This window comes from Phodopus roborovskii, unplaced genomic scaffold (genome assembly GCF_943737965.1).
Source record: "Phodopus roborovskii unplaced genomic scaffold, PHOROB, whole genome shotgun sequence".
NCBI lineage: Eukaryota > Metazoa > Chordata > Mammalia > Rodentia > Cricetidae > Phodopus > Phodopus roborovskii.
Genome location: NW_026126459.1, coordinates 1,487,551 through 1,509,427, shown reverse-complemented (window position 1 = coordinate 1,509,427; position 21,877 = coordinate 1,487,551). Strand labels below are relative to the sequence as shown.

Sequence of the window (21,877 nt, the reverse complement as noted above, 5' to 3'; positions counted from 1 at the left end):
ACGCCCCTTCCTCCCAGCCCACCCACCCACCTTCCGTTTTAGCGGAGGTTCCTGAGCTATGGCTCCTGTATCCTCTGGGAGAGTTCGGCGTCGTGCTCGGGTATCCAAGCGGGCCGACTCGCAGACCCGCTCGGCCGAGGACTGGTGGTGGGACAGTCTGGCACCTCGCGGCTCTGGGTACCACCTGCTGCAAGCGGACAGCATGCTGCTAGTGTTGCCAGACCTGGAACCTGTCCGCGCTCGTGCGCACAGGCGCGCCCCTCGCCGCGCTCCGAGACCCCTGGCTCGCGGCCCCACGTCGGCCGCCAAACCCAGGGCCAAGCCCCGACCTGAGCCGTCGGCCGATCAGGGCCCGGACTCTGGTTGGGGAGACCGTATTCCCTTAGAAGTCCTAGTGTATATTTTTGAATTGTTGGTTGCGGCTCATGGGCCCATGCCGTTTCTTGGCAGGTACACTAACAACGTCTGCTGGGATATGGACTCGGCCACTTTGCGGGTGGAGCTGCAAGGCAGAGGGCAAAGCATCTCAGTGGGCATACATGAGTGCTCCAGCACCTGTCTCCACTTTTGGAACCCCTCAAACTCGGCTTTGAGACCGCTTTGCGGCAAGTTGCAAGGGCAGATATGCTGCTCCCAAGACACTTTATTATAGGCGCCACTTACAGAAAGCCATGCACTTGCAGCAAACTGTTTCTTCTCCTAGGGCCGCACGCGTTTGCCGCCATTGGCATGAAGCTGCCTCCCATCCTGGGCTTTGGCACACTGTTACCCTGTCACCCCCACTGGTTGGCCGGACTTCCAAGGGCAACCTTAAGGCAGAGAAGAAGCTCCTTACTTCTCTGGAGTGGCTCATACCCAATCGGTGAGGGTCCTTTGTCATCTTAGTCTCTTGCTCTGCCTGTGCCTCCGTGCATCAGTGTTGGGTAAGGAGGATGCTGGCCAGAGGGGCAGCATGAGGACTCTAGCGCGAATAGGCCTTGCTGTCGCCCAGGTTCTCACAACTCCAGAGGTTGACCCTCATCCATTGGAAATCTCAAGTACACGCTGTGTTGGAGGTGAGAGCTTCAGCCTGCCCTGTACACCAGCTGTAACATTTGAGTTGTCCACTATCGGGGAGTGCCCTGGTGTTCTCTCACAAAGATGTCCGCCTGCCTATCCAGTTCTGTCTTGCTGACATCTCCGGTAGGAAGTTGCCAAGTATACTTGGCATGGACAGAATGGAGTCATAGCTGGGCCATAGGATGGGCTTGTTGGGACCTTCAGTGTCTCTGTAGGTCTTTACCTCCCCAACCCAGACAGCCTTTCTCTTGCCACAGCTGGTTAGCAAGTTCTGTCCTCGGCTCACCTTCCTCAAGCTTTCAGACTGCCACAGCGTGACTGCTGACACTCTGATCATGTTAGCAAAATCCTGCTGCCAGCTCCACAGCCTGAACCTACACCATTCCATGGTGAGTCATGTGCCCCAAGGAGCTCTGAAAAAGCCTGGGCCCTTGTGAGGTGACATGCACTCCTGTGCTGGATCCCTAGGTAGAGTCCACAGCTATGGTGAACTTCTTGGAGGAGGCAGGGTCCCGAATGCAGAAGCTGTGGCTGACCTACAGTTCCCAGACAACAGCCATCTTGGGTGCGCTGCTGGTAGGTTGGTGATGGGCAGGAACGGAGTTGCATGGGAACTGCCAGGCCTTTGACCTCGTGTGTTTCCCTGCCATTACAGGGTAGCTGCTGCCCCCAGCTCCAAGTCCTAGAGGTCAGCACTGGCATGAACTGCAACAGCACACCCCTGCAACTGCCTGTGGAGGCTCTGCAGAAAGGCTGCCCCCGGCTACAGGTATCTATGGCCTACCTTCTCCCACTTGCCGCCCATCTACTTATCTACAGCCTGTCCCTCCTCCCAACTCCAGGTGCTACGACTCCTGAATCTGATTTGGCTTCCCAAGCCTTGTGGACGAGGGGTACCCCGGGGACCAGGCTTCCCCAGTCTTGAGGAGCTCTGCCTAGCTGGCTCCTCCTGCAACTTTGTGAGCAATGAGGTTCTGGGACGCTTGCTCCATTGCTCCCCCAAACTGCGCCTGCTGGATCTTCGTGGCTGTGCTCGGATCACACCCACTGGCCTGTGTGATTTACCATGTCAAGGTCAGCTGGCCATGTGTGGTAGGTGCAGTGTGGGATCATTGCCTGCCTACTATTGACTCTCAGTTCTCTCTTCTCAGAGCTGGAGCAACTGTACCTGGGCCTGTATGGTATATCTGATGGGTTAACTCTGGCTAAGAAAGGTAGCCCCCTATTGACCCAGAAGTGGTATCACACCCTGAGGGAGCTGGACTTCAGTGGCCAAGGCTTCAGCGAGAAAGACTTGGAACAGGCCCTATCTGTTTTCTCTGGCACCTCTGGGGGCTCACTCCCAGCCTTGTGTTCCCTCAACCTAAGGGGTACCCGAGTCACGCCAAGCACAGTCAGGTCAGTGCCTCTTTCCCTAGTTCTTTGAATCACGTACTGTTTGCTGCCATATATGACTTGGAGAACCAGAGGTGTAGGCACTGGTCAGACTCCTACTTGGGGACATCAAGAGAACTAGACTTAGCCCTGGGTGGATCTAGGTGGTAGGCCTGGTGAGGGCAGACAGAGTTCCCTGACCAACAGCTCACTTTCCCATGGCCTGCCTGTCCCACAGTTCTGTGATTAGCAGTTGTCCAGGACTGCTGTATCTGAATCTGGAGTCCTGCCGGTGCCTCCCCAGGGGACTGAAGCGTGCCTACCGGGGCCTGGAGGAAGTCCAGTGGTGTCTAGAGCAGCTACTTACAAGTCCGCTATCCTCCAGAGAGTCCACTTAACTAGACACCAGCTTTGCCCTGGTCATTTTCACTTGGAAATGTTTTGGTTTTTGTTACAATAAAGTATTTTTAGGTATTCTGTATGGTTCGTTGTTTTATTTGAGATTCTGCTCACGCTAATCTAAGCTGGCATGAAACTCAATGTCGCTCAGCCTGACCTTAAACTCACAGCAATCCACCTATGTCAGCCTCCCAAGTGATAGACTTACAAGCATGGTCCTCAGAATAAGTTGTTTCATGAAAAATGGATCATGCCTAATGGACTATAGCAACCCAGGCCTGTATGTGTAGGAATGGCCCTTAGGTCTCCTAGCCCAAGGGTTTGCTGTGTCTGTTCACTGCAGGGTTTGACTCTTAGACTGTGTGAATCCCACCCTTGGGACACAGTTTTATGAGGATAGGGTAAAATGAGGGGGGGGAAGCACAGAGGCTTTTATCAGCTACCAGAATCTGTGAGTTGACAGTGTTGACAACATTGGCTAAGCCTGTCTAGCCATGAGAAAGCCAGGCTGCCTTCCAGGTAGTGGAAACTGACCAGAATGGGCATGTTCTCTAGAAAAGTGTGGTCAATGAAAAGCCCATTCTAGAATCCTTTACCCTTGAACTTCTAGAATCCAGACAGCCCAGCCTGGACTACTGCCTACTGCCCTGCCCTGCTGTTGTCTGGCAGCTCCTGCTCCTTCCTGAACTGCAACCCTGGAATTGTCTCGGGTGGGAGCCCTGGATATAGGCAGTGGGTGGTGGCCGTGAGCAAGCTGTATGCTGACTACTTCAACCTAACTAGGTCCCCAAGGAGCAGAGCAGTGGCCTCCCCACGTCTGTCTTTGCCCAGCGCTTCCAGCTCTGGGCCCTAGGACTCTTCTCTACTGAGCGCCACTTGGCCAAGCGCCTCAAGAACAACAGCTTCTACCCCTTCAAGCAGCAGCAGCCGGATGGTGGGCAGGGGACTGGGCATGGCCAGGTTCCCAGAAGTGGAGAGGCTGGCTGAAGCCTGGATGGGTTAGGGTAGGCAGGTGTACTTGTGGGTGCAGGCACTGGAGTAGCATGGAGAACCTCCACTGGGTGGGCCCTTTCCTCCAAATCCCTGGCACTGTCCAATACCTAGGGACAGCTTCTGGCTGTCCTCATGTGCCTGATCATACTGTCTTTAGTCTTTGTGCTCGAGTACTACCTGGACACGCTCTGGAAGGGGACGCTACTCTTTATCGTCTGCCTTTTCTTGATCTGCTGTGATGTCCTCAGGCAGGTCAGAGCTCCTGCCCCCCACCCCACAGCTCTCTTTGCATGAGGGCCACACAGGAACCTCCTGCTGGAACTCACCTCCCTATTATTAATCCTTGGTGCCTACAGGTGGAGAAGCAGGAGACCTGGTGCTTTCCTGCCTATGGCATGGCTATAGGCCTGTGGCTCATGGTTTCCTCAATTCCCAGGCGCCGCCTAGTGCTGAACCACTCTCGTGGCATGTACCATTTCTCTATCCAAGGCCGAACTGTATGTCAAGGGCCAATGCATCTGGTCTACGTGCGCCTGGCACTCAGCTCTGATGGTGATGCCTGGGATAGGAGAGGGTAGAGGGAGGGGATATGAATTCAGAGCTGGGAGGGACCAATATGCTAGACACTCCCACCCTGGAGGCCTCACCCCTACCACCCTCCCCCTAGCCTCTTGGGAAGTTAGGTTGCTGGCTCATTGCTCATCTATTGGCAGCCTATGGCAGGTGCTTCTTCCAGCTGGTCCTTTGTGGCCACAAGCTAGAGCCACTTGTGCTGGTGCAGCTGTCAGAGCGATATGAGGTAGGTTCTATGCTGCCCCCCCCCAAAAGATACTAACTTCTGCTTAGAGTTCTTGAATGGGGCTACTTTTCACTCCGAGGGTAATTACAGCACAGTTTCTCTATTGAGGCCTCCACTTTGCTAAGGGTGGCAGGAGCACTGTGGATTTGGGGGAGGGGTAGGGATACTCTCTTGGTAAGGGGAAGGGATACCTAAAGAGGATGCTGGTGGCAGGAGTCTCCTATCTGGAGAAAGGAGAGCTGGCTGCCACTTACTTATTCATAGCAAATGGAATTCCTGGGCCGGCACATTGCCCGGAAACTCAACATCAACTACTTTGACTACTTGGCCTCCTCCTATCGTCATGTGGTCCGCCACTGGCCACTGGGGGCCACCTTTAGCCCTGGTATTGTGCAGCGAAAAACACAAATCTACACTAAGTCAAGTGTCACTGACCTGGATGTTTAACCCTTGGGTCTGAACCCTAGCCTCCTTTTCCCTCTACTGTCCTATATCCCCATCATGGAGAGACGCCAACCAGCCCCACCTACTAGCCTCTCTCTTACTAAAGCTGATTCAGCCTCCAGCCAGGTGGTTTTCTGTTTGCTTGTTTGTTTGTTGGGGGGGTGCTTCCTTTAAGGGTCTTCCCCTAGCACAACTTTCCAGGGCCTGAGGTTCCATCTTTTCCAGCTACTGGAGCAAATCTCACAGTTTGGGTTGGGAGAAGTGAGGAGTATATCATGTAATCAGGACTCTGAGTGTCTGAACTCATCACTAGGCTTAGGACTTCTTGTCCCTCTTAGCCAGCAATGCTGAATTAGGGCTTACCATTGAAGCTCAGGAGTCAGAATACGATAGAAATGTCTGGCTTAGGCACCTGGCTCAAGTCCAGCCAGCAGTGATATGCTCTGAGCCTTCTGGTATATCCAGAACTATACACCCTAATGTTGCTTCTGTGCACTTGACTTCCAAGAGTCCTCAACAAAGCTGCCAGGCCCACCATGGCATACATTTTGTGTCCCTGGTAAGCTCCCTTGTCTGGCAGAACATTAGCTCCCACACTAGCACCAGAGCCTCCTGGTGTCTGGGGCTGACTTGGGAGCAGAGGACCACTGTCCACCTGGTTCTTTGGTCAATGTGCTGGCATGTGTCTCTGGTACAAGGATTAGCTATAGAATTTATAGAGCCACAAGATGAAAATATGGTCCTTGCCTAGTGGTCACTTTTAATCCTAGCACTTGAGAGGCAGAGGCCGATGAATCTCTGAGTTCTGCCTGGTTTACAGAGCGAGTTCCAGGACAGCCAAGCTCAAATATATAAATAAATAATAAGAAAGAAAATGACAGGAAGGAAGGAAATACGGAGTCCTCGTTAAAATGTCAAAGAATAGGACTTGGTGGCACATACCTATACTCTCATTTTTGGAGATCAGAAGTTCATGGTCATTCTCTGTTACATAGTGAGTCCCAAGCCAGCTTTGGGCTACATGAGACCCTGTCTCAACAAATAACAATAAAAGTTACTAAGGGGTTAGGCATAGTGGAAGACCTTAAATCATAGTACCCTGAAGGTGGAGGCCAGAGGATTGATAGTATGAGATAGTTTGAGTTACATAATGAGATCCTTTCTCAGGGAAAGAAGTAAATAAGGGATATGGAGTGTGTAGGATGTAGCTCACAGTGGAATGCTTGCCTGGCATTTGCAAGGCATGGGTGCCATCAATCCTTTGGGGCAGGGGGGAAATGGAAAAAGAGGAGGATGGATGGAGAGGAATGGATGAAGGACAGAAAAAAATCCTTGAAAAATTCCAAGTTGTTAGTCATGCCAATGGAAAATGGCTGGGAGTTCAATGAGAGGCCCTGTGGGCAAGAGAAGGACAAGCAAAGAGGAGTCAGCTGAGGTCACAGCTTGAATGATTTACTGGGTAGGTAGAGCCTGGGAAGCAAAGCCACTACTTATAAGGTTCAGGGTTTCTGGCCTGGGCACTGGGACTGGTGGCCAGGATGGGTGTAAGATTTCTAAGTGAGTTAGACCTGAAGTTGCTGGGCAGAATTACTCCGTATTTGTTATTATTTTATAGATCTGGGGATTCATAGGTGCTAGGAAAATGGTGTCCCACTGAACTGTACTTTTATCCCCACATGGGAGATTTTAATTTTTTTTTTAACAGGCATGGGGAGGAGGAAGGAGCTTCATGCACAGGTCTGCATGTCTATCAATTGCTTGTTGCTGTGACCAAATACCCAACAAGAAATAGCACAGGGGAGGAAACATTTATATTGGCTTGTGGGTGATGGGATATGCCTTGTTACGGTGGGGAAGACATAGTAAGCTAGAGCATAGAGGAGCTGGTCTCATTTGTATCCACAGTGTGGGAGCCAAGAGACAATGTTGGTGCTCACTTCCTCTTTTATATACAATCTATTATTCTAGCTCCAAGATGCTGCTATCCACGTTTAAGGTGGGTCTGATACACATACCTAGCAGCATTTTTTTCATAGTGCTTTTAAAAGTTTAATCAAGTTGACAAAATTGACCACCACATTTTCCAGATGTGTCTACAAAGCCAAGGACCTGGGTAAGATGTATCTGGCAACTCTGTAAGGGTCGTAGATGAGAAGATATATAGGGATGTCAGACTGGTACCTGATACAGTGGCAGAGGAAGCCTTTAGAGACAGGGGAACAGGTAACAGAGGGGAGGGAACCTATGTTATATAAGATGGGGACTTCAGAGAAGGAGCTCATTAGCTCTGTAGGAGAGGGAGGGGAATAGTGAAACACAAGGTAGAGAAAGATGGCAGCCCACAAGATGTAGGACTCATTTGAGTACATTTAAAGACATATGGGGGGGGGGTGGAGATGAGGCTCAGTGATTTAAAAGAACATACTGCACTTATAGAGGACCCAGCATTGGTCTCCAGCAGCCACATGGTGGCTCACAATTGCCTCTCATCTGTGGACATCTGTACTCACAAGTGGAACCCCCCCTACACACACAAATAACACTTTTTGGGGAAGGGGTTCAAGACGGTTTCTCTGTATAGCTCTGATTGTCCTGGAACTTGCTTTGTAGACCAAGCTGGCCTAAACTCCCAAGTGCTGGGATTAAAGGCATGTACTATCATTGCCCAGCTTCAAATAAAACATTTTTTTTGTAACTTTTTTTTGTTTTGTTTTTTGAGACAGGGTTTCTCTGTATTGCTTTGGAGCCTGCCCTGGGACTCACTCTGTAGACCAGGCTGCCTTCAAACTCAGAGATCCGCCTGCCTCTGCCTCATGAGTGCTGGGATTAAAGGTATTTGCCACCAATGCCCAAAATTAAACATTTTTAAAATAATACTAGTGTACAGATATTATTTTTCCAAAAGATTTATTATGAAGCAGGTGATTGAATATTTATAGGAAGATGATCAGGGCCAGAAAAGTGATTGGGAGCATCCTCTGCTTCGCTTCCGTGTTTATCCTAGAAAATAACTGGTCAGTATATGGTATATGAACTATACTTACAGCCTACACTGCATATTATTTGGGAGCTATTTAAATAATTCCTGGCTAAGGCACTATAACAGTTGATGTGTTTAATACCATAAACTGTCTTACAGGTAAGCATTGTCAGTTTTTGCCATTTCTTTTCTTTCCCTTCCTTTTTCTTTTTTTTTTTTTTTTTGAGACAGTTACTCTGAGTACTTCTTCAGCTGTCCTGGAACTAACTCTATACATCAGGCTGGTCATGAAACTTGAGATTCGCTTAGCTCTGCTTCACAAGTGCTGGGATTAAAGATGTGTGCCACCACGGCCTGCCTTGCCATTTCTTTTTATTGGAGGAATGCACCCACAATTACCGTACAGGAATGTATAACGAGGGGCTGCCGACTTGTGTTTTATTGTGAATGTGTGACTTTGTAATCTAGAAAAACAGACCTCAGCTGTTCAGATTTGCTCAGGGGGTACTTAGCCAGGAAAATGAGGGGTTTAATTCTGACCATGGAATCCATGTTAAGAAGGAAGAGAGTAAGGCTTCAGTTTGCTATAATAGTTACTTCAACATCCGAAGAGTATGCAAACCACAAAACTGTTTAGATACCAAGCCAATCTATTAGGTAAGTTTCACACCCAGGAATTTCTTCAAGGTAGCCTCTAGACAAAGTACTTGGGGCAATATAAGATTGTTGGAAGAGCCAGGTGTTGGTGGCACACATCTTTAGTCCTAGCACTCAGGAGGCAGAGCCAGGTGGATCTCTGTGAGTTTGAGGCCAGCCTGTTTTACAGAGCCTCCAAAGTAACAGAGAAACCCTGTCTCGAAAAAGCAAAAAAAAAAAAAAAAAAAATTGTGTGAGCTGACTAAGGTAGCTCTTCATGGTAGCTGTAATGTCAGCATTTAGAAGGCTGACAGGGGATTGCTGCAAGTCCAAGACCAGCCTGAACTGTAGAGGGACCCTGTCTCAAAACAACAAAACAACATGTGATGGTTGCCTCCAGTCTTTGAACTCACAGAATACAAACTCCTACCACCTACACTCTGGACTTAACCTTGACACCAAAAACATTTCACAGGTGCTGCCCCAGTTATCTATGCCCAGAGGTTGTTCCTTAATATTGAGACCCTTTTGCAGGGCTTGGGATGTAACTTACTTGGAACAATGTTTGCTTCATTTAAAGCTTAAAGTTCAGACTCGAGCTTGTATAAAACCAGGTTTGGTGGTGAATATCTACAATATATCAAGGAGGATCAAGTTTAAGTTCATCCTTCATAAAACTTCATAAAACCCTCTCTGAAAATGCCAAAAAATAAAAATAAAGTTTTGCATGCTGGTGACTATAAACAACTTCAGCCTGGTGAATTCTAGATAGGAAATATTTTCTTCCGGTTTTGCTTGAAAATGGAAGTGTCTCTCCATCTGGTCTCTCCTATAACAGAACTCAAGACTAAAAGAACTAGGGGCTATACAACTCACATCACCAGAGAAGCTAGGATACAAGGAGGACCCTAAGAGTCATCCATGGTCCCCCACAGAAGGGGAAGGGTCAAGATCTCCTGAGCATATGGGGGGTCAGTGAGTGGAGAGGGAGTTAGGAGAAAGAGGAGGGGAGAGGAGAACATGAGAGACCAGGAAGATTGAGTCAGGGGACGAATAGATGAGATCAAGAAAAGAGATAATGGAGCCATTACAGCTTTGAAGAGAAAACTGGCTCTAGAGAAATGCTCAGAGACCTACAAGGGTGACCCCAACTAACAATCTGAGCAACAGTGGAAAAGCTACATTAAATACTCTTCCCTGATAATGAGATTGATGACTACCTTATATGCCATCCTACAGCCTTCATCTAGTAGCTGATGGAAACAGAAGCAGACACCCACAGCTAAACACTGAGCCAAACTGGAATCCAGTTGCAGAGAGGCAGGAGCAAAGGGGTTAAGACCAGGCTACAGAAACCCACAGAGACAGCTGACCTGAACAAGGAGGAGCTCATGGACCCCAGACTGATAGCTGGGAAACCAGCATAGGATCAACCCAGACCCCCTGAACATGGGTCTCAGAAGGACTGGGCAGTCTAAGGGACCTCTGACAGTGGAACCAGGATGTATCCCTGGTGCAAGAAAGGACTTTGGTAGCACATTCCCCATGGAGGGAAACTCCCTTAACCTAGTAGACAGGAGGGAGGGCCTAAGTCCCTACTCCAAATGACTTGACAGATTTTGATGATCCCTCCTAAAAGGCCTCACCCTCCCTGGGGAGTGGGTGGGGAATGGGATGGGGGGCATGGGAGGATGGGAAGGAGAGGGAACTGGGATTGATATGTAAAATAAGGGGAAAATAGTACTAGGGGCCTAGCTGGGCAGTGGTGGTGCACATCTTTAATCCCAGCACTAGGGAGGCAGAGGCAGGTGGATCTGTGTGAGTTCAAGACCAGCCTGGTCTACAAGAGCTAGTTCCAGTACAGGCTACAAAGCTACAGAGAAACCCTGTCTTGAAAAACTAAAAACAAACAAACAAAACAAACAAACAAACAAAAAAACACTAGGTACAGGAGGAGCAGCTCAGAAGCTACTTGACCTTTAACTTTTTACTCATTCATTTATTCATTTGAAATACTGGAAATGGATCCCAAGGCTTCGAATACACCAAGTGATCTACTATTAAGCAATATCACTAGTAATCTCTTCCATTCATCTGTGATGGGCACTCCATTTTTACCAGCATATATTAATTATCCATCGTGATGATGGTTCCATTATGACAGTTTTGTACACATGTTGTAGTCATCTGGATCCCCTAGAACAGTGGTTCTCAACCTGTGGGTTACAACCTATGGGGGGTGTCAAGTGACCCTTTCACAGGAGTCCCCTAAGACCACCAGAAAATACCTATTTACATTATGGTTAATAACAATAGCAAAATTATAGTTATGAAGCTGCAATGATAGTTTATGGTTAGGGGTCACCATAACATGAGGAACTTGTATTAAAGGGTCGGAGTATTAGGAAGGCTCCGATCATGCTAGATACTCAGATGCTAGATACTTGGCATGAAGCCAAGTGCCTCCACAGGACCTCTGGTCCTGCAAGGCTGAGTGTACCTGGAAAGCACTGGTTGTCAGTTTAACTTGGAAGCGTGAAGAATTTTATTTTAAAGACAGGATCTCTTTACGTAGCCATGGCTGTTCTGGAACTCATTCTGTAGATCAGGATGTCCTGGAACTCAGAGATCCACCTGCCTCTGCCTCCTGAGTATTTGGATTATTAAAGATGTGCACCACCACTGCCTGGGTAAAAAAGAATTTTTTTTTACTCTTGTTATTTTGAAAAAGGGTCTTACTTTCTAATCCTGACTGGCCTGGAGTTCCCTTTGTGGACCAGGCTAGCCTCAAACAGAGATCCCCTGTCTTTGTTCCTATGTGCTGGGATTAAGGAAGTGTTTCTACCATGATTGACCTTTTCTTTTTTAAAAAAAATTAAATCACATTTTGTGTGTGTGCATGTGGGCATCAGTGAACAACAGCAATTGGTTCTCTCCTTCCACCATGTGTCTGCTGGGAATCAAACTGTGGTCATCAGGGTCCGCAGCAAATGCTGGAGCCTGCTGAGCTATCTCATTGGCCTGTTTTGTGTGTAGTCATGTGAGTGCACATGTGGAATCCAGAGGTCAGCCTTAGGTGGTAGGTCTCAGGAGCCATCTCTTAGTGTTTGGAGACAGGGTCTCTCACTGCCCTGGAATTTACTAAGTAGGTTGAGCTGACTGGCCAGGGAACCCAAGGAACCTTTCTGTTTCCATCTCTAAGATGGAATTACAACTTGAATCACCATAACCAGATTTTTCATGTTAGGTTTTATGGATTGAGCCCAGGACCCCAGGATGGTGTGGCGAGAACTTTAGCAAACTGAACTACCCTCAGCTGTCACCGGTTGTCTCTGTGAGAAACTCATTTTTCTTGCTACTGCACCATTTTTTTTTGGGTGGGGGGTGAGGGATGGGGGCATGGGGGTTTTGATTAGTTTGCTTGAGACAGCATTCCAGCTGCAGTTGCTTCTCTTCTTTTGAGAAGTGTTTTGTGTAGTCCTGGCTGTCCAGGAACTCACTCTGTAGACCAGGCTGGCCTTGAGCTCACACACCCACCTGCCCCTGCCTCCCAAATTCTGGGATTAAAGGTACACCACCACCTCCCAGCCTTTTCATTTTAATGTTTTGTGATACTGTAGATTGAACCTAGGACCTTGTTTCACATTTTAGACAGAAGCTCTATGCAAAGATGGCTCAGTAGTTAAGAGCATATACTGCTCTTACAGAGGACAGGAATTCAGTTCCCAGCACCTATGCTGGGCCGTTCATAAGCACCTGTAACTCCAGCTCCAGGGGCACTCATATCTGCCTCTGCAGACAGACAGACAGACAGACAGACAGACAGTCAGTCAGTCAGACACACACACAGACTCAAATAATTTTTGATTTGGAGATATGATTTCTCTGTGTAGCCCTAGCTGAGACTCACGTTATAGCTCAAGGTAGCCTTGAACTCAGAGATTGGTCTGGCTCTGATTTCTGAGGGCTGGGATCAAAGGCCTTTGCCACCATGGCCCAACTAAATATTTTTACAGCTCTTCCACTGAACTATATCTCTCAGTTGTCTTTTTGTTTATAGGCAGGGTGTTACTATAATGGCTCTGGTTGGCCTGAAACTTGGTATATAGTCTGGCCTTGATCTGATATCACCTGCCTCTGTCTTTCTAGTGCTGGAATTAAAGGCATGTGCCACTATGAGTAGTTAGCTAAATTGGTATCTTTTGGGATCCTTAGTAAGTTTTTATGTACCAATCACCTGTTGACCTCTTTTCAGCCTAAGTATGTTCATTCTGTAAAAGTTCACTCATATCAGTTATTTTTATAGAGCACTAGACTGATGTTATACTTAATGAAATATTTATTACTTTAATATTTGTTTTTTGTGTGTGGTCAAGTGTAAGTGATCATGTGTGCAGGTGTTTGTGCATGGGCAGGTAAGATCATGTGTGAACATGTAAGTGTATGTGCATGCTGAGACAGGAGAACATCCTCTGGTGTTGTACTTCATAAATATTCTTTTTTTTTTTTTTTTTTTTTTTTTTTTGAGACAGGTCTCTCATTGGTCAAGAACTCATCAAGAAGGCTAGGTGGACTGGCCAGTGAGCTCAGGGGATCTGGCTGGCTCTTATTTCCCCAGTGCTGGGATTATAAGTGCATGCCACCACCATGCCTGGCATGGTGGGTTCAAGTGCTTGAACTCAGTTTCTTGTGCTTTACTTTTCATGGACACAACTATGGTTGTGTTGTGATCCAGACTATCTCTCTCTTTCTCTCTTTTGAAACAGGGTTTCTCTGTGTAACAGTCCTGTCTGTCCTGGAACTCTGTAGACCAGGCTAGCCTTGAACTCACAGAGATCCACCTGTCTCTGCCTCCTGAGTGCTGGGACTAAAGGTGTGCACCACCGCCCAGCAATCCAGACTCTCTCATGGTTCCCCCATCACTTTACTTTTGTCATTGTTTGAATATAAAGTATTCCTCCAAAAGGCTTACATGTTGAAGGTCTGATTCTCAGTAACGTTCAGAAGTGGGGCATTTGGAAACTGATTGACTACTAGGACTTATTAATCTATTGGTGGAATCCTACTATGGCATTATTAGAAAGTGGTAGTAGCAAGGCAGTGGTGGCACACACCTTTAATCCCAGAATTCAGGAGGCAGAGGCAGGTGGATCTCTGAGTTTGAAGCCAGCCTGTTCTACAAAATGAGTTCCAGGATAGCCAAGGCTATACAGAATAACCCTGTCTCAAAACAACAACAAAAAAGTAGAAATTGGTAGGTGGGGCCTAGTTGGAGGAAGCATAATACTGGGGTCGTGAGCTGGTGATTTGGAAATATGTACTTTGTTCAACACCCCACCCCCACCCCAAGCTATCCCTCTCTGCTGCTTCCTGGTTGCTGTGAAGTAACTGTTCTGCTCTGCCTTTCTCTCGTGATCTGCCTAAGCAGGGCCAAGAGACAATAGAGAATATGGGGGTTTAAATCTAAAAACAAACATTTCCTCCTTCCTTGTGATACCAGTCACAATGGTGAAGTAACTAACATAGCTTCCAATGTTTCTGCCTCAGTGAGGACCAAGTCTGCTTTGCCCTTCAGGCGTTTTGAAGTAGGCCTTCCCTGGACCTTCAACCTATCCTAGTGAGCTCAGGAGATGTAACTTCTCTTTGGCTGCCCCCTAGTTTGGGCAGCCCTTTTTGGAGGCTACTGTTTCTTTCACCACAGATGCCCCCCCCCCTCTGCTTGGATGTAAGTAAGGTATCTTGTCACCTGTTCCTTACTGAACTTACAGACCCTTTCCCCCAGGACTCCTAGCTCAGACAATTCACTGGCTACATTGGCCATCTCTGTGGCTGAATTAAGTAATCTCAAGGACTAGCCTCCATTTCCCTACGACTATGGTCTTGACCTCTTCCTGCTAATGATCTCATTCACCCAGGTACCACAGAAGCTGTCCTCACCAGTTATTTCAATCCAACTTCCCATTCTCTGTCAATCACATGTCTCAGCCCAGTGGTGGACCCTCCAGTGAGGCTGTCCATTGATTCTCTAGGTGGACATAGTAGTGACACATCAGTGGGCTGTTAGCAACACAACAATGGGAATATCCCATCCCATATCTCCCTTACCGCCCCTTAAACCTGGGCAGACTAAATACTAGACCCTTATTGAAAAGGGATAAAAGTTGGACCAAAATAGCAAGAAGAGAGCCTCACAAGGTTTTGTGGAAGTTGCTAGGAGGGCCAGGACAGTGGGGCCTGCAATTATCCACCAACTGAGGGCTTATCTGCTGCTCCTCTACAGCAACCTAAGCCTTCTCAGGCTGCAACTCTCAATGGAAGGGACTCAGTGGGTCCTTGGGTAAAGGAGCTTACAACTTGCCAAATTGAGTGGTCAACTATTCAACTCTCTGGTTGGATCAAGGGGCTGGGGACTTTCTAAATGAAAGTGGGGGCAGGAAATCAAGTTCACACGGCTAGTTGGAATGTCCAAGTAATTGCAACTGAGTCCCATGTGCTCCATGCACTGGGCTGATGGGGACTGATGGTCAAGGCCTGGACCCAGGTGCCCATCCTAGCTGTACCCCCTCTCTGTCCTGGTGGTGGGGGAGTCCTGAGGGATCTACTGTAGCTAGAGCAAGGCCTGTTTGAATGGTTCCCTTGGTGTTACCTGCCCCTGAGACCCAAGGGCACATGTGTCCAGGCACAGTGTCCCTCATCCATGAAAGGGGTTAGGGGCCAAAGGAGAGGAGAGATGGACAAAGGGGTGAGGGGTGGGAAGGGATGTATATTGAACATAAGGACAGGTTATATGAAGGGATGGAGAAAAAGAGTTGAGCACAGAGCTACAGAGGAAATGGGAATTAACCCAGGAAAGACTGGAGGGGTAAAGGACCATGACTAATAAAGAAGGAACCAGAGGGGCAAAGTATAGGGACAGAACTAGATAGGATGACTAGGCCTGTGAGAGGACCTAAAGGAAGCGGGAGGATAGAGTTGGGGGCAGGGACAATGTCCAGAAGAAGGCAGCAAACGGAGGCTGAAGGGGGATCGAGCCTGCCTGAGCCCCGAGGGTCCGTCTGGTAATTAGACCTTCTTCCAGATGAACCCCCCCCCCCAATCCCCGTCCAGCAATCAAAATGCTAATTGGCCTGACGCCTCTGGCTGCACCTCAGCCTTTCCCCTCTGGGAAGGAGACGGGACTAATGGCATGGCTGGCGGGGAACCCTCGCCCTTCACCCCCGACTGAGAGCTTCACTGGCTGCTGCTTAGCGATAAGGGGGAGGCCGTACCCGCCCTACCCCTCGGGAGCGCCTGCCATGCAAGATCAATGTCCGGCCGCTGAGGAGCTAGGCCGCTAGCATAAAGCAGGCGAGTGGTTTCCACGCTCAGTGTGGGGCAGGTAGCTCACATCCACCGTGGCCAGACACGAGGCAGTGGATGCAGATAGCAGCCAAGCACACAAGCAGGAGGGGAGCCGAGCTCAGCACTGCTGCGCTGCCCTGGCATCTGCGCCCGCCGGGCCAGTCCATATAAGGTCACTGCGCTGCAATCCCAGCTTGCTGCTCCATGACCATAGTCTAGTCCGATCAGGCTGTGTGAGGAGAGATCAGCTCAGAAACTCCAACGGGAGGAGGGGGCGACGAAGGGACAATGGCGGCGGCCGGCCCTAATTGGGGACATATGCACTCGAGCGCGGCCATTGTAAGGCCCCCAACCCCCAGTGCCCCGCCATTGGCCGTTGGGCTTGACGTCATGGGGGCTGCAAACTCCGGGCGGGCGGCCACGAGAAGGGTTATTCGCCTGGTTGCGAGCCGCCTGGGGAAGTTGCAGACGCGCGGAAGGGCGGAAACCACCAACGAAGCGGAATTTCTGGAACAGGGGCATGGCAGTTCCTCTCACCATGCACACTCAGCTTGCTACGACGCAACTGTGCTGGACATCCATCCCGCGGAAGAGGCGGGGGCAGAAAGGTCCCTCCAGCGGGCACAGGGTCAGCCGAGGTGACAGAGTGACAAGAGGCACTGCGGCACAGGGCGCACACAGGCTTCCTTCCACACTGCGTTTTTGCTGCCTCAGCATTCACTCCTTTGGTCTCCCGCCTCTCCCCGCCTCCGCACATCCCGCGCCTAACCTCCAGACCCCAAGCGAGGCATCGTGGATCCGGCTGAGGTTCACTTGCGTTCTCACCAAAAGAACCAGAGTCTGGGGTGCTTGAGCGTCAGGCCCATTCCCACCTCTCCCCTCACGCCCGACTATGCTACCAAGTATCAGATCGCCATTCCCCGAGCCGCACAGGGGAACCCCGCAAAAGTGGAGGCAAGGCATCCCCAGGACCCCTCCCAGGAGACCCTGGCCCAGCCCAGTGTAGCCATTTCCGCCGGCCTTTTCCCCTCCCCGCCCACCCCATCCCCCAGCGCTTGTCTTTAAAAGCCAGAGGCTGCGCTCGGCGGTAGGCAGAAGAGGCTTGCGGGCTCAGGAGGCCTGCTTCAGAGCTGTCCGAGAGCGGAGCCCCGCCCCCGACACCCGTCCCTCCCTCTTTCCTTCCCTCCCTCGGCCCGCCCTCCCTGAGTACCCCTCCCCCTGAGGACCCCCGCCCGCCGCTCGCCGCTGCCGCCGCCGCCCGCTCCGACTGCAGAACAATAAAGCCAGCCTCTTAGAGACCCCCGCCGAGGACCCCCGCCCGGCGACCAAGCCCGGGTGGCCCGCCCCTCTCCGCCAGCACCAGCTGAGCGCGCCCGGGCGCTGGCCGCGGTGCTGCCCTAGCCAGCGCTGGCCGCGGTGCTGAAGCTGCTGGTGCTCCTGCTGCTGCTACTGTCGTGTTCTCTTGGCCAGGCGCTGCCGCCCCCCGGGGGCATGGGGCGCCTCTGACTGAGGCTCCGCCGCCGCGGCGGGGGGGGGAGGGGAAGGGGGCCGTGGGGCCGGGCCAGCCCTGCACCCATTCGCAGCCTCCAGGCCCGGGACGGAGCCGCTCCCCCCCTCTCCGCCCCCCCCAGCCTCCTCCCCCGCCTGTCCAGGGGCGGCACTGCGGGCTGGGAAGCCAGGACCAGAGGAGGGAAGGAAGGAAAGAAGAGAAAAGAAGAGGAGGAAGGAAGGAAGGAGGGAAGGAAGAAAGAAAGAAAGAAAGGAAGAAAGAGAGGAGAGATCTGGAGGGGAAGAAGAGGAGACGCAGGGCAGAAAGAAGAGAGAGGATCACACTCGCCCAGCAGCATCCACAGGCCAGACTGGGGACAGTGCTGCTTCCACCGCTCCTCGGATGGTGACAGGATCTCGCCGCGGACGCAGTCCCCCCGAGCCCCGGCTCTGCAGGCCCTCACTGCCGGAGCCCCGCAGGAATCATGCCCAGGTCCTTCCTGGTTAAGAAGGTCAAACTTGACACATTCTCTTCTGCAGACCTCGACAGCTCCTACGGGCGCGCCCGCAGCGATCTTGGAGTGCGACTGCAGGATAAAGGTGCGCTCTGGACTGCAGCTGGGGCAGGGCCCAGGGCTTTGCTGGAAGGGGTGGGTGGCCAGAGTGTGGGGGTGGAGTGGCAAGGTAGGAGGGGATGTAAATCCAGCGGAAGCAGCCTGAGGCTGGAACCTGGAACCGAGAATGAAGGCTGAGGAAAGGGGAGCAGAGTAAGGCCAGACAGCTTCCAAGGTGGTCCGAGTGTGGGTACTAGATAGATAGGAAAGAGGGATCGGGAACAGGAAGCAATGAAGCCACACACTGACCCACACACTGACTTGTGCTGAAATATACACAGCTGCACAGACACCTGCTGACACAACAAGACCCAGTTATATGAGCACATGCAAACCCACACCCAGAAAGAAATCCAGATCTGTTTCACTTTTCTTTGCCTGCATCTTCAAAGCCCCTTGCTAGGGCTTAACTAGGGAATGCTGGGAGCTCTAGGGAGTGGGCATAGGGTCTGGTAGGGCCACCCACCTTTCAGGGCCTAGGTACCAGAAGAGGCAACAGCAGTATCTTCCCTGGACTCAGGATTAGGGAGGAAGAGGTGAGCAAGGGAAGCCAAGGTATTTGAGTCAGGAGAGGCTCTTTGTGTAAGGATGCCCAAGTTCAAGGACAACTGTTAGCATGCAGGCAAGGGGAACAGGAGTGCCAGCAGTGTGGGATGGCAGAGCAAGTGTGACCTGCAAGAGCATAAGCCTGTGTGGGCCCATGTGACTGCGTGTGGCCATGTGACTTTGTGCGCTTGTGTGTGACCCTGTGTGTGTGCCTGCTTGTGTGCCACTACATGAGACCACGTGACTGAGTCCGATGTGCACCATGTGACTGAGAGTGTGTCTGGATGGCTGCATATGTGACCCTGCATATGTGTGGGAGGTGAGTTCCAATGCTAGGGTCAGTAGGCAGTATACACTGTGAGATGACATCAGGCCCGATGATTTCTGACAGTCTAACTGTAATCCTGAAAGAGCTAGAGCCTGCATTGTGAATGGTATGCATTTATGATTTTGAGATCGTGAGATTCATCTTGTACTTTGGGAACAACGGCAGTTACTGGCATGAATGATGTCCACCTGCAGCTTGTCTCTATTAATGTGTCCCCTAGTGGATGCTCTGGCAGTTTGGGGCTCAAGAAGGTCCCTAGAAGGGTCAGGGAGAAAATAATGTGTACCAAAGTAGGACCCAGGATGGTGGAAAGTAATGGGTAGAGGTAAATGAGTTCAAGCTGCAAGGGTAGGGATCAAGTACAGTGAGTGGTCAGAGAGATGGGAGATAAGGGGGAAGTACTGGTGATGGTCAGAGATAGATGCTGGCTAGGTAGAAGTCGCTGGGATTTTGTTGGCACACCTAAGGTACCAGAGGGACAGCATCAAGTCTGGAAGCAGATTTTGGGGCCTGAAGAAGACCCCAGGAACCCCCAAGAGCAGAACCGTTGGGGTCTCTGGGCTGGAGGCACTGGCTTTGTGCGCTGCGGGTCTGCAGTGTGTTGCATAATCAGGGAAAACTGCTGAAGTGGGGAGAACCCGGGGGGGAGGGGGAGGAGGAGGAAGAGAAGAGCGCCGCCCCTCCCCCCTGACCTTGAGGCTCGCTGAAGGGGGGCAGCCGCGCCCGAAGATGCATCTCTTTCTCCTCCCCGCGCGGGGGCGGGACGCTTGGGCGGCGGGGGAGGAGCCCTGCCTGGCCCTGTCTCATCCTCTGTCGTCTCTCTTCTCTCCTCTCTTCCTCTCCCCACGGTCTCCATCCTCCTTGCCCTATGGTCCCTGGCCCCCTCTCCTTTGTCCTAATTCCTGTTCGCCTTCTTTCCGGACCCCAACATCTTCCGCTGTGTCTTCTCCGCCTCCCGCCGCCCGCTTTGCGTGTGTCTTGCCTGATGTTCCGTCCCCCTCCCGCTGTCTGTCTGTCCGCCTCCGCCTGCAGGATACCTCAGTGACTACGTGGGGCCTGCGTCTGTCTACGATGGCGACGCTGAGGCGGCGTTGCTCAAAGGGCCATCCCCGGAGCCTATGTATGCTGCGGCTGTGCGCGGAGAGCTGGGTCCTGCGGCCTCTGGCTCAGCACCGCCGCCTACCCCTCGCCCAGAGCTGGCTACTGCTGCGGGTGGCTACATCAACGGCGACGCGGCGGTCAGCGAAGGCTACGCGGCTGACGCCTTCTTCATCACTGACGGGCGTTCACGCCGTAAAGCTGCTAATGCCAACGCTGCCGCGGCTCCCTCCACAGCCTCGGTGGCTGCCCCCGACAGCGACACTGGAGGGGGGGGCGGGCCGGGCACGCGAGGTTCCGGATCAGGGTCCGCTAGTCGGGGCAGCGGGCGCGTGGGGGCGGGCACCGAGGCGCGTTCCGGACCAGGAGCCCCGGGCGCTGGTGGCCGGCACGCGTGCGGCGAGTGCGGCAAAACTTATGCCACGTCGTCGAACCTGAGCCGCCACAAGCAAACGCACCGCAGCTTAGACAGCCAGCTGGCAAGGCGTTGCCCAACGTGTGGCAAGGTGTACGTGTCCATGCCGGCCATGGCTATGCACCTGCTCACGCACGATCTGCGCCACAAGTGCGGCGTGTGCGGCAAAGCCTTCTCACGGCCCTGGCTGCTGCAGGGCCATATGCGTTCTCACACGGGCGAGAAACCTTTCGGCTGTGCGCACTGCGGCAAGGCCTTCGCCGATCGCTCCAACCTGCGCGCACATATGCAGACGCACTCCGCCTTCAAGCACTTCCAGTGCAAGCGCTGCAAGAAGAGCTTCGCGCTCAAGTCTTATCTCAACAAGCACTACGAGTCAGCCTGCTTTAAGGGCGGCGCCGGCGGCCCCGCAACCCCTGCGCCGCCGCAGCTCAGCCCGGTTCAAGCCTAGGGCAGCGGAGCTTCCGCTAGCCAGGTCGGCTCTCAGCAATACGGGCCCCCCAGGGAAGTCTCCGCTGGCGTCCGGGCCGAGGGGCTGGAGGGCGGGCCCCTCCTCACAGCAATAGGGGTAGGGAGCCGGCCCCACCCCGCCCAGCTCGCCAAGAGACTTGCCAGCCCCTTCAAGCAATAGGGTCCCGAGGGGAGACCCATCCCGAAACCCCTCCCCTCTCCTCCAGGGTGCCCCAGGCTTTCTCCCAGCAATAGGGTCGACCAGACCCAGAACCGAACCTCATCTCTTAGTTGGGTCTCTAAAGACAGGGGAGAGGTGAGGTAAGGAGCGCCCTCCTCCGTCCAATGCGCCCCTGGATCGCGTTGCAGAGACTCAGGTCTTCCCCACCCCTTCCCAAGCCTTCCAGGCCAAGCCTTCAGCCTGGCGTCCAGGGAGTCAGCTCCATCCGGGCAGCTGGCTGGAGGAGCAGGAGAGCAGGCGGGCCATAGAGGCATTCTGTACCACAGGCTTTGCAGACCTCCCGGGGAGTGCTAGATGATTTGGGGATAGGGAGGGGCGCGGACGGCGGCAACCCTCTCCCTCGGATTCTTTCTGGGGCCTCAGTCCGAGCCTCCCTCCTACCCTCACCTCGCATCCTTTGCCAAATCCGAATTCTTCCAGCCCGGCCTCCGGGGCTCTGTCCTCCATAACGAATAATAATGACGCATATCGGAATCGCATGAACTTATCCGACCTACTCAGCTCCCGATCCCACTCTGCCCCGGGGCCCCCTCCCTCGCTCCCCAGGCTTCGGGTGTTGGAGGATGGATACCCGGGCCGGCAGGCTGGCGTGCCACTGCCCTCTACACACCTCTGTATTGCTTTGCGGGTAAAGCCCCCTGGGGGGGTTGCGGATGCGTCGGGTTTCTTCCT

At 52.0% G+C, this 21,877-nt stretch overlaps 3 protein-coding genes across 3 annotated transcripts; all 3 read left to right on the top strand.

The window, feature by feature from the left end:
• The first annotated feature begins 58 nt into the window (after window positions 1-58).
• Fbxl6 (F-box and leucine rich repeat protein 6) lies at window positions 59-2,907 on the top strand. The gene is made up of 9 exons (XM_051189221.1): window positions 59-450; window positions 704-862; window positions 992-1,055; window positions 1,317-1,448; window positions 1,528-1,635; window positions 1,715-1,828; window positions 1,902-2,133; window positions 2,211-2,457; window positions 2,672-2,907. The coding sequence occupies exons 1-9, from the start codon at window positions 59-61 to the stop codon at window positions 2,829-2,831; spliced, it is 1,608 nt and encodes a 535-aa protein (XP_051045178.1). The 3' UTR covers window positions 2,832-2,907.
• A 463-nt stretch (window positions 2,908-3,370) lies between these two features.
• Tmem249 (transmembrane protein 249) lies at window positions 3,371-5,129 on the top strand. The gene is made up of 6 exons (XM_051189099.1): window positions 3,371-3,391; window positions 3,616-3,766; window positions 3,983-4,077; window positions 4,182-4,377; window positions 4,539-4,624; window positions 4,889-5,129. Exons 1-6 carry the CDS (start codon window positions 3,371-3,373, stop codon window positions 5,069-5,071), a joined length of 732 nt encoding a protein of 243 aa, XP_051045056.1. The 3' UTR covers window positions 5,072-5,129.
• Window positions 5,130-17,799: 12,670 nt separating this feature from the next.
• Window positions 17,800-21,340, top strand: Scrt1 (scratch family transcriptional repressor 1). The gene is made up of 2 exons (XM_051189220.1): window positions 17,800-18,113; window positions 20,034-21,340. Exons 1-2 carry the CDS (start codon window positions 17,999-18,001, stop codon window positions 20,963-20,965), a joined length of 1,047 nt encoding a protein of 348 aa, XP_051045177.1. The 5' UTR covers window positions 17,800-17,998; the 3' UTR covers window positions 20,966-21,340.
• Window positions 21,341-21,877: the final 537 nt, after the last annotated feature.

Excerpts from the sequence above, each read along its gene's own strand:
- Tmem249 (XM_051189099.1), top strand. The coding sequence starts at position 3,371 with ATGGGCATGTTCTCTAGAAAA. Across the intron at positions 4,378-4,538 it reads CCTGGCACTCAGCTCTGATG|CCTATGGCAGGTGCTTCTTC; the intron begins GTGATGCCTGGG and ends ATCTATTGGCAG. Across the intron at positions 4,625-4,888 it reads AGCTGTCAGAGCGATATGAG|CAAATGGAATTCCTGGGCCG; the intron begins GTAGGTTCTATG and ends ACTTATTCATAG.
- Scrt1 (XM_051189220.1), top strand. The coding sequence starts at position 17,999 with ATGCCCAGGTCCTTCCTGGTTAAGAAGGTCAAACTTGACACATTCTCT. Across the intron at positions 18,114-20,033 it reads AGTGCGACTGCAGGATAAAG|GATACCTCAGTGACTACGTG; the intron begins GTGCGCTCTGGA and ends CTCCGCCTGCAG.
- Fbxl6 (XM_051189221.1), top strand. The coding sequence starts at position 59 with ATGGCTCCTGTATCCTCTGGGAGAGTTCGGCGTCGTGCTCGGGTATCC. Across the intron at positions 1,056-1,316 it reads AAGTACACGCTGTGTTGGAG|CTGGTTAGCAAGTTCTGTCC; the intron begins GTGAGAGCTTCA and ends CTCTTGCCACAG. Across the intron at positions 2,134-2,210 it reads GTGTGATTTACCATGTCAAG|AGCTGGAGCAACTGTACCTG; the intron begins GTCAGCTGGCCA and ends CTCTCTTCTCAG.